General features: G+C 47.5%; 1 protein-coding gene across 1 annotated transcript in view; it reads left to right on the plus strand.

Annotated features, from left to right (window-relative positions):
• The window catches only part of PINX1 (PIN2 (TERF1) interacting telomerase inhibitor 1), a 63319-nt gene extending 58321 nt beyond the window's left edge, over window positions 1-4998 (plus strand). The window contains exon 7 of the mRNA XM_048937457.1: window positions 1597-4998. Coding sequence (XP_048793414.1) covers window positions 1597-2205 — 609 coding nt within the window. The 3' untranslated portion in view covers window positions 2206-4998. The remainder of the gene's footprint in view (window positions 1-1596) is intronic.
• The last annotated feature ends 5552 nt before the right edge of the window (window positions 4999-10550 follow it).

The raw sequence follows: 10550 nt of genomic DNA on the forward strand, positions 1-10550 counted from the left end.
TGGCAGATCTGCACCATCATGCGATAGCTATAAAGCGCTGTGATAAGTGCTTTCATTTCTCCCTGTTAGCTGCTGGCCTTCACCCCGTGCACTGGTGTATGCACTGTGAAATACACCTGCTCTGATTTGCTTGCATTTTATATCAGTCCGTGTACAGGATGCATGGGTAGAATGGATGCTCCCATCTGTATGTGCATTTATGAATGGAAAAAACAGGGTAGTATCTCAGTCAGTGCAAAATGTGGGGTTTTCTAAAGGTGATCTGTGGCTTTTGCAGAGAAGAAGGCCATGCCACAAAGGATCAGTTCTGAGTGCTTGGGTATCGATGAGGCTCCGGGGAGACCTCGTTGTGGCCTTCCAGTATTTGAAGGGAGCGTATAAACAGGAGGGGGAACGGCTGTTTGTGAGGGTGGATGGTGATAGGACAAGGGGAATGGTTTAAAACTGAGACAGGGGAGGTTTGGGTTGGATATGAGGAGGAAGTTTTTCCCCCAGAGGGTGGTGAGGCACTGGCACAGGTTGCCCAAGGAGGCTGTGGATGCCCCATCCCTGCAGGCATTCAAGGCCAGGCTGGATGTGGCTCTGGGCAGCCTGGGCTGCTGGTTGGTGACCCTGCACACAGCAGGGGGTTGGAACTGGATGAGCACTGTGGTCCTTTGCAACCCAGGCCATTCTGTGATTCTATGATTCATTCTATGGTTCTATGATCCATGTCAACAGGTCTGCATTTCATCTGCTTTTTTAGCGTGTTTGTTTTGCAAGTCAGAGATAATTAACAAGTTATGTATTTCATCTTTTCATCTTGTTGTGTTTGTTGCTTTTTCAGAGTCAGTTCTCCTCGTGCCACACATAACATCCAGCTCAATGGCTGTAGTTTGCTTTTTGTTTTATGTTTATTTGCAAGGCACGAGGTTCTTTTTATAGCCGCTCACCTGCAGCTAGAGTTCAGTAGCTATTTATTTTGTGTATGCAGAAGCCTTGTAAGATCTAACCTGCGATGTTGTTTTTGCCATCTGATAACATATGATCAAATGGAGCATGTTTAAATAACAACGTCTAGGACACAGTGACAGTAAACCAGCTATGAAACAAACATTTCTAAAGATCAGATAAGATGGAAGAGGTGCATCAGTGCTGGATTACTCTGTACATCATAAGTTGTTGCACTTCGCTCTAGGAGGTATTCTGGGGCATGGGATTTCCTTTATGCCACAGGCTAACTGGTCATACTGCATTATTTTTTATGTTATTCTGTATCTTGGAGAGACATGAGACAAAGTGAGTGTAACACACGGTGTGTGACAGTGTTATATGTAACCTGCATGAGTTGCATAGGAGCAGGTAAACAGTAAGAAAACAAAAACAACAGAAAATCATATCCCCTTCCCTACCTGATGGTCAGAGAATCATAGAGTAGTTGGAAGGGACCCACAAGGATCATCGAGTCCAACTTGTGGCTGAACAGCCTCACTTCTGCCAAAGGCTGCCATTAATTTTCAAAGCAGCATATGGTTTTAAGTGCTTCCCATTTTTCAACTTTGTTTAAGGCCACTTTGTTTCTCTTTCTCACTCCTGCTCCTCCTTGTTCCCCTGCAGGACGAGGCTACTGATGCTGAGTCTCAGGAAGAGAAGCACAGAGGCTCCTGGCTCTCTGAGTCTACAGACAGTGCCAATACTGTGAAGAGTGTTCTCACTGTCCAGGAATATTTTGCCAAGCGCATGGCAAAACTGAAAGGATCCCAGAATGAAGCAGAAACAAAGTTGGATGGTTTGGATGGTTGCTGCCCCACAGCAGAAGCCGCCTTGGAGCTTTCAGAAGGACTGAAAACTAAAGCCAAGAAGAAAAAGAAGAAGCAGAAGAGAGATGAGGCAGAGAGTACAGAGCACTGTGAGAAGCCACAAGGGAAAAAGTGTAAGATAAGTAGCTTGAATGGGAAGGAACTGGATGTTCCTTTAAATGAATGTCACTCGAGGAAAAAGAAAAGGAAACATAAAGAGCAGCATGATGGGGAAAGCATTAGTTGTGATGAAAATATGGGTGATGGAGAAATTTGTATGGGAGTATCTGATGGGGAAGATCTCAGCGTTGAGGACTCTGAGGCAATGCAAAAGAAACGCCATAAGAAGAAGCACAAAAAGCAAAAAGAGGAGGAAGAGGAATGCACTGAAGGGATGTGGAGAAAGAAAAAGAAGCGCTGCAAGTAGGTTTAACTGTTTGTGAGTCAAACTGAGACTGTGAGGTGACTGGAACTTTATCATGCTGGATGAGGAGCCTACGTAAGCACCAGCCAGACATCAAGTTGTAATTAAGTCCTGAGTACACCTGAGCTCTTCATCCTACCAAAACTACAGATTGTGTTTAAATGTAGCTCTTACAAGGGGGCTGAGAACACTGTGACAGACCAACATGAGCTTCAGTGCCATTTTAAATGTATCCATGTATGGGGCCAAGACCTGCATGGCTACAAATCATTGTAGAATGGCTTGGATTGGGAGGAACCTCGAAGATCATGAAGCTCCAACCTCCTGCCACATGCAGGGCCACCAACCTCCCCATTTAGTACCAGCCCAGGCTGCCCAGGGTCCCATCCAACCTGGCCTCCATCATCTCCAGGGACATCCACAGCCTCTCTGGGCAGCTGTTCCAGCACCTCACCACTCTCTTGGCTACAAAGCAAGACTTGATAAAAAAGACAAACCTAAGGTTCACCTTTGAGGTGATGCAGCAGCTATGTTTTTACACAGGCAGAACCTGTACCTCCTTCAGCCCAGATTCACGCTGGTGTGACTCCATTTCAGGCAACAGTAAGCAAAGTCAGGGCTGGTTTTAACCACTGCATTTAGGACAGTGGTAAATGGTCACCTGCTGCTTCACATTGACTGACATCCTACTACTGCCTTTATTAGTAAAGCCACCATTGTTTTCACTTCTGAAAGCTCAGCTCCTGGGAGCAGAAGGGGTTTTGCAAAACTGGATGTATTTTTTTTACTGATATTTGCAAAGTTATGTGTAATTTTTTCATTGATCTCTGTTTACATACAAAATTAATGTTGTTTCTTCCCAAAATACTTGAGTCCAATTAAAGGATTATGCTTAAGTGTCAGTACTAAAGAATGAAATAAAATAACTCCCTTTGTTCCCTATCCAGTAGTTAACTATTGTCAAGTAATATTAACTTCGAATCAGAGCTACAGGAGCTGTGCCTTTATGATCCATATCTAAATCTTTGGTTCCCTGGCAACATTCATGGTACTCCCAATGATGCACCTACCATTCAAAGATGTGTTGGCTGAGCAAAGTTTTGTATGAAGTTAGGAGATCAAATAGATTTTATCTGCAGTAGTATTGCATTTACGCATTGAAACCTTGCAGTTTACATTTGTAACCAAATGAGAGCCTGTTCCTCATTGTAAACCTGGAAAGCAGTAATGAGGAGCTGAATGTGGTTTGAAAAACATTGAGAAGACACAGATGTAATACGAAAGAATTTCCTTCAGCTGCTTTTATTGTCCATTGGGGGAAATGCAGCCCACAACACGTGGCCCACATGGCTTTGGTTGTTTTAGTTGCAGCTGAACTGGACTTCTCACTCTGTAAGCTGTGTTGGTTTGCAAGTGCACCTATCTTGCCCCGAGGACACTCTCATTCATTGCAGCAAGATGTGCAGTACTGTCAGGAAGAGCAAGCTGCTTTTCCCTGTGCTCCCTGCCGGGGTGCTGGTTTTTAACCCTTATGGCATTTGCTTTTCAGCACTATGCAGATATTAGCCAGCACGATGCTGCTGTGCTGGGCTTGTCCCCTGCCTTCCTTCAACGACAGCTCCCATGAACACCATCAGATTGCTGCACTTGGGACGTGAAAAAAAGTTATCTTCTCAATGGGAGAAGCACCAAAATAATGTTTCACATTGTGTTGAAGCATCTCTGTGTTAAAGCAGCTCTTCTAGTTCCTTTCTCACTATGAGTTGGAGTTTTTTTTATCAGTAGGAGCCCCACCATGTTTCCCATAATGCTGTTTTTAACTCCTAAGGAGCTGAACCTTGTGATCTCTTTGGAATTTTAAGTTTAAAAGTTGCTAGTAAATGAATAGGGTTTCCTTCTCCCAGTACTGCTGGGTTTGTTTGCTTGTTCTATTAATCTTCCACGAGTTTCTTCGTGCTAATTCCTATGGAAAGCATTTGGCCAGATTCCAGTGTTACTTACAGAAAGAACAAAAAAAAGGAATAAATCTTTAAATTTATGGTGCTACTGCTGTTAAGCACAGTCTGCCTATGATTTCAGTCTGCCTCAGATTGAAATACGGGCTACAAACGGAAGATTCTCTGTTTGTACAACAAATGGGAATTTCACTTTTTCCTGGGAAATGGGGGACTTTATTTTAATATGCCTTGGGCAGAACATGGGTGGCGGGGGAAAAAAAGTCTTTCCCGACACACTCAAATCTGAGAGAAGTGACTCACATTGCTGCACTTCTCTTTGTATGTTAGTGATCAACCAACTCTGCATCACGCAACTGAAAGCTCTTCATGCCAGATCGTAGAACCACAGAATGGCCTGGGTTGCAAAGGCCCACAATGCTCATCCAGTTCCAACCCCCTGCTATGTGCAGGGTCACCAACCAGCAGCCCAGGCTGCCCAGAGCCACATCCAGCAGTGGTGCCTTCCCACATCCAGATGGTGCCTTGTGAAGTGGATGACCAATGCCGCCACTTGTTTCAAAGTAATAAATAATTGTTTTTGTTTATAGAGGGCTGCGAGTTCAGCTTTAACCAAACGGTTTGGCAAGAAAGTCATTTTAGAAAGTGTAAGAATTACATCATTACTTGGGTGGTGAAATTAGCAGCGTGATGAGCACAAATAAATGATTTGGGTTTATTCCCACAAAAGCTGGACTTGTAAATAGCAGTGTCTTCTGTTATATGTTATACCCACACATTGCAGCACGAATTTAACGCACCTCCAAGTGAAGTCACCCAGAAGCCAAGCAAAATGAGTGCCACAGTCTGGTTTTGCTTCCAGATTGAGAGTGATGCACACACAGCATTGATGCTGCATCGTTTTCAGTCTTTAACTAAATAGTTTTCTGTGTTGGTGATCCCAGGTCAGCAGAGACGTAGAAGAAAATGACACTGTCACGAGTTCCTTATGGGTGTGGAGTTGTTCCTCACTTTGAGCTGTGAAATGAGTTATTGGTGCAAAGCCTGCTCCGTGGCAAGCTACATGAATTGCAGTTGCAATTCTGTGAACGGCAGTACGCTAACTTTTGTGTTTGTAGTCACCTGAAAAGTAGAAACCACTCCAAGTACTTTGTTACCAAACCAAACCAAAGTCTGCTCGAGCTGCAGCTGGACACAGGGTTTGGTTGGCTGGTGTCTGCTTCAGTGAGGCACCAGTACAGGCTGCACGGAGAGGCGGTGGTGCCCCATCCCTGCAGACAGCCAAGGTCAGGCTGGATGGGCTCTGAGCACTGATGGAGCTGTGGGCGTCCCTGCTCAGTGCAGGGAGCGGGACGGATGGCCTTTAAAGGTCCCTTCCAACTCAAACCATTCTATGATTCTGCTGCTCTATGGCTCTGGAGATGCAGGATTGGTATGAGCACCACTCCTCCAATTTCCATCCAAGAACTGATTGTTGGCTGTATTAAGCACAAGTTTCAAAACAAAAATTAGGATTCAGAACTTCATACCCCTATGTCTATGTGAATTTCAGCTGAGATGCAGCTGCTTTGTGAAATGTAGGAAATGCACTCAGGGACCCATTCCGTTCAGCATCTTGTTAAATTAATGCAGTTTTCCTTTAAGGAAGAGACAGTGCTCATTCCAGTGCTCATTTCTTTCAAATAAGCAGCTCTTGGCAAAATTAGCTGAATGCACCAATGTAATTAACCAATTTCTCTTGTTTAAACACACAAGACTGAAATTCTTCAAGCACGTACCTTCAAAAGGCACCATTTACGTCACGAAACCTCCAGACCTGCCAGCACCGAGGGGAGGAAGGAAGCTGCAAGAAGAGAGGAAAACCACACAAAGTCACTGGAAACACTGCATAGCATCGTGCCAGCCTTAGAAAAAGACCTGACAGCAACGTGTCCTCCAACAGCGTGAGGATTGCTCGCATCTGTCTAGCTCCTGGGCACGGGGGTTTGCTATGGGGCTGTGAATCTCAGCCACAGCGTTTGCAGAGTGGTTGGATGGCAGTAAGGGCCAGCTTGTCCATGGCTGGCAATGTGGTCGTGGCAATTCAACTCAAAAGGCTGCTGCTGATGTCTCTTGACCAGGCTTCCACTTAGCAGAGGGAGAGATCCTTCACTTCACCATCACACCTTATTGGTGCCGTCGCTTCATGGCAGTGCGTGCATTTGTTGAGGGTGTTGGTGGGATGGCAGTAGACACTCAACCTTCCCACCAGTGTCCCATGATGCGTTGTTGCCATGTGACAGATGGCAGCAGAAGGGCAGTCTGACATGGAAGTGCACTTTGTATTGGTCGTAATTTCCATAGAAATAAATAGGAGGCGTTACTTTCAGAGCAAGCCCATGTATATACAGACCAAGACAATTCCTCTGCACTCAGTGCAGCCCAGGCGAGCCAGAAGGCCGGGCAGCCATCAATAAGGGTGTTGTCCTTCTGCTTATACCTGGGATAAGCAAACTTGCCTTTCTGTAAGCAAACTTTTGGTGGTGTGGGGCTGGTAAATATGATGAAAAGAAAAAGGAAAAGAAAAAAAAAGGGTTGTGGTTGCAGCAGTGGGAAAATTGTCCCAATGCCAAAGTGAAACTCCATTTCTCAGCAAGTCAGAACTTAAATTCGGCTTCTGAGTCACTCGGGGTTTTATGTTGGATTTTTCCCCCCTCCCCCGTTTTGATCAGTTTTAAAAGGTAAGGCAGTTCTGCTGCCCGCTTCAAACCAACCCAAACGTGCTTTAGGACATTCCAGCTGCATTTCAGAAATGGTGCTGGTGGAAATACCAATCACTGTGTGCTGAAACGTTCACATTTTACATCTTTCTCTGCAAAGGGGACTCTGTGGCATCTCCCAGCACCCGCACAGTGCCTGGATGGGAAGGAGGCAGGGGGCAAAGCAGCCTCTGCACAACCCCCTGTGGGGAGGAGGGCTCCGTCTGTAATTAAAGAAGATGCGAATATGGAGCTAATTCAGGATTTGTGCTTCCTCACACGTTTTCCTTCTCTCCAAGGTGGGGGGTGGGCAGGTTGCTTCATGAAAAGGGAATCTCCTGTTGGGGTTAAAACACCAAAAGGGGAGATTTTTTTTTAAGAGAGCGGTTATGGCCTCAGCCGTGGGGATTCTCTGTGCCACCCCATGGGAGCTGCTGCCACCGTTCCCCAGGACATGGGGAGAACAAAGCTTCCTTTCCCCGCTTTGTCTGCTGGCTCTGATTTAGCTTGGCAATTTCCCCGCTATCAAATCCCTGCGAGAGCTCCTGCCTCTTCCCGTGCCCCAGATACAGGTGAGCGTCGCGCTGCAATCCGGGAGGTAAGCAGAAAAATAAAGTCCAGGGGAGCTTTCCCCGACTGCTGCTAATGACCCCGTGCTGTCGCAGGGAAGAGGTGGCATTTTCACATGGCCTGGCTGCCTTTATGTAACGCGGCGCTGCCTACGGGACAGGTTTAACCTGCATTTTCAGTAGGGCGCAGAATGAAACCCATCTTACTAATGCAATCAGAATGCCAGGTGCGAAAGGAGAAGGGGGGGAAAAAATAATAAAAGTGCTTCTTATTTTGGTCCGAGAGCCTCCGTGGATTTTTTCCTTTCCTCTCGTCCTGGAATTGCAATGCAGGACGGCCTCAGCCACCTTGTGCCAATGGATTCCGATGGGATCCATCCATTCCTTTCCTTTTCCCTGGGCAGGATTTATTGTAGCACTGCTGTGAAAAAAATCTCCTGGTCCCCAGGGCCTCGAGTGTAGAGCTGGTGGTGCTATCATAATGACTGTATCCAGGCCTCGTGCATCCCAAGAGCTTAAAATAATGCTGAGCAGCGTAACGTGTTCAAAAGAAAAACAGCCTGAGTTTCCGTGTGTTTTAACTCCTACCAAGGGGAAGCCTAAAAAAGATGATGTGGAGGGTTTTCTCCCTCGGTTTTCCAAGAGGATGGAGAGAGTTTGGTCTTTGGGTCTTTGTTGGGTTTTTGCTCTTTGAGTCTTTGCTCATTGGGTTTTTGCTCTTAGGGTCTTCAGTCTTTGGGTTTTTGCTCTTCGGGTCTTTGCTCACTGGGTTTTTGCTCTTAGGGTCTTCAGTCTTTGGGTTTTTATTCTTTGGGTCTTTGCTCACTGGGTTTTTGCTCTTAGGGTCTTTAGTCTTTGGGTTTTTATTCTTTGGGTCTTTGCTCACTGGGTTTTTGCTCTTAGGGTGTTTATTCTTTGTGTTTTTGCTCATTGGATTGTTTTCTCTTTGTGTCTTCGCTCTCGGCATTTTGTTATTTTGGTCTTTGCTCACTGGGTTTTTTGCTTTTTGGGTCTTTGCTCATTGGGTTTTTGCTCATTGGGTCTTTGCTCTTCGGGTTTTTATTCTTTGGGTCTTTGCTCTGGGTTTTTGCTCATTGGGTTTTTACTCTTCGGGTCTTCCCTCATTGAGTCTTTGCTCATTGGGTCTTTGCTCTTCAGGTCTTTGCAACAAGTCCCAGCCCTGCGTAGCCAAGCACTGGAAGATGTGGTCCCTATGGAAAACTGTATGGAAAAAAAGGGGAGGAGAGAGACGTGGACCAGTGCAGCATTTTGTGGTGGAGTCATCGTCTCTGGGGGTGTTAAGCAACATGGAGATGTGACAGTGAGGGATGCGGTTAGTGGGCATGGTGGGTATGGTTGATGGTTGGACCTGAAGGTCTTGGAGGTCTTTTCCAACCTCAGTGATTCTAGGATTCTATCATTCCCCACTGCAAAACACACAAGAGTGGGTTGAGGGCTCGGCAGCCCCCATCCCTGCTCTGTCCCAGCACTTTGAGCCTTGACATGGGGCCAGCATGACTCCAAAACCCAGATGAAAGGCGAATGCTCCGCGTGTGTCAAGGGTTTGTCAACCTATCCCAAGCTCAGGAAATCTCCTGCGCCTTTCAGATCGAAGAGAAGTTTGCCTTCCTGTTGTATTCCCAGATAACACAGCTCTGATCGAGCCTGCGTGTAAATAGCTTAACAGCTTTAATCAGCTCCTTTGGAAAATGTTTCCGTAAGGATTTTGGATGGTCCTGGGGAGCAGCACTGCAGCAATGCCACAAACCAGGAAACCCAGACGGATCACAAACCTCGCTTCCCATCCCCTGCAACCTGCCCAGAGTCAATAGGAACACCCAGGCACACGGATCTACCTGCACAAACACCCTGCCCTTGGATTTTTCCCCTTCTCTATGCATCGGGGGCAGCTCGAGGAAATGCCTTCCCCTCCGGCCCCAAAGCTTTCTGGCAGCTCGGGGAGGAAATCCACCATCAGTCAAAGCCAAGCCCATGTCAGGGGGTCAGAATCATAAAGGAATCAAGCAGCTGAAATATATTCCTCAGGGCTGAATTGGGCGAGGGGTCTGTTTTGGTGCCATCATCTTCGTGCTGGTTCTAAGTCCCAACTGGAACAGAGCTCCCCAGAGTTGATTTTCCTGCACCAAAATGGGATTTAGGATTTGTTCATGGGGTATACGGCGATGTGATGGTGGTGCTTCCATCCCATCTGGGCTCTGCACCATGACACACATCAGTGAGAAGACCATAAAGTGTCATTTTGGCCCTCCACCTCCTGATGTCCCAGAGGTGAGCAGTGAGGACTTAACGGGGACGCTGCTGCCCCTCTGCTGTCCTCAGCTCTGTGTGACCCCGCAAAACTCCCCGACCGGGTCCCAGCTCCCTTCCTATGGGAGGAAGCTGGGAATGTGTGGTAATGGGGTGAGAACACGCAGCACAGACACCACAGCACAGATGTATGGTTTGGGCAGGAGGGCTCAGCTTGCAGCTCACCAAAACATTAGGAGGGGTTTGAAGGAGGCAGCGGTGGGGAGGGGGAGGGGAAGGGGACACTTCTGGGGCCATTTTCGTTTTCCTTTTCCAACCCCCTTTCACCCCTTCCCTCTTCCCCGTGATATATCCCATGCCCCCATCCCTTCTCCCCATTTTCCCACCGCTTTGAAGGTGTAGGTGGGAGCCCAGCTCCCCTCCAGCTCCCGCCGTGCAAAGCAAAGTACAAGGAAAAAAAAAAAAAAGAAAAGAAAAAGAACTAAAATTCTATTATAAAGGGGAGGGGGTGGCGGAGGGAGGGGGGGGGGGGGGGGAGGGTGGGCAGCGAGGTGCTGTGTGCCCCCCTTCCCCCCTTCCCCCCTCCCCAACCTCCCCCGGGGGTGCCGGGGCAGAGGGTGGGGAGAAGTTTTCTCCTGCCCGGGTGAGGAGTTTGCAAACAAGGAGGAGCAGCCCCGTCCCTTCGGTGTCATTGGAGGAGGTTTTTTCCAAGGAGCTCATAAATACGGGGAGGTCGGGTGGGGAGGCTGGGACTGCGCGGGGACCCCGAGGGCAGCGCAACGCAGCGCAGCGCGGCGGGCGGAGGAGCTGCGGGGGGC

Source organism: Lagopus muta, chromosome 2, assembly GCF_023343835.1.
Source record: "Lagopus muta isolate bLagMut1 chromosome 2, bLagMut1 primary, whole genome shotgun sequence".
In the NCBI taxonomy this organism is placed as follows: Eukaryota; Metazoa; Chordata; class Aves; order Galliformes; family Phasianidae; genus Lagopus; species Lagopus muta.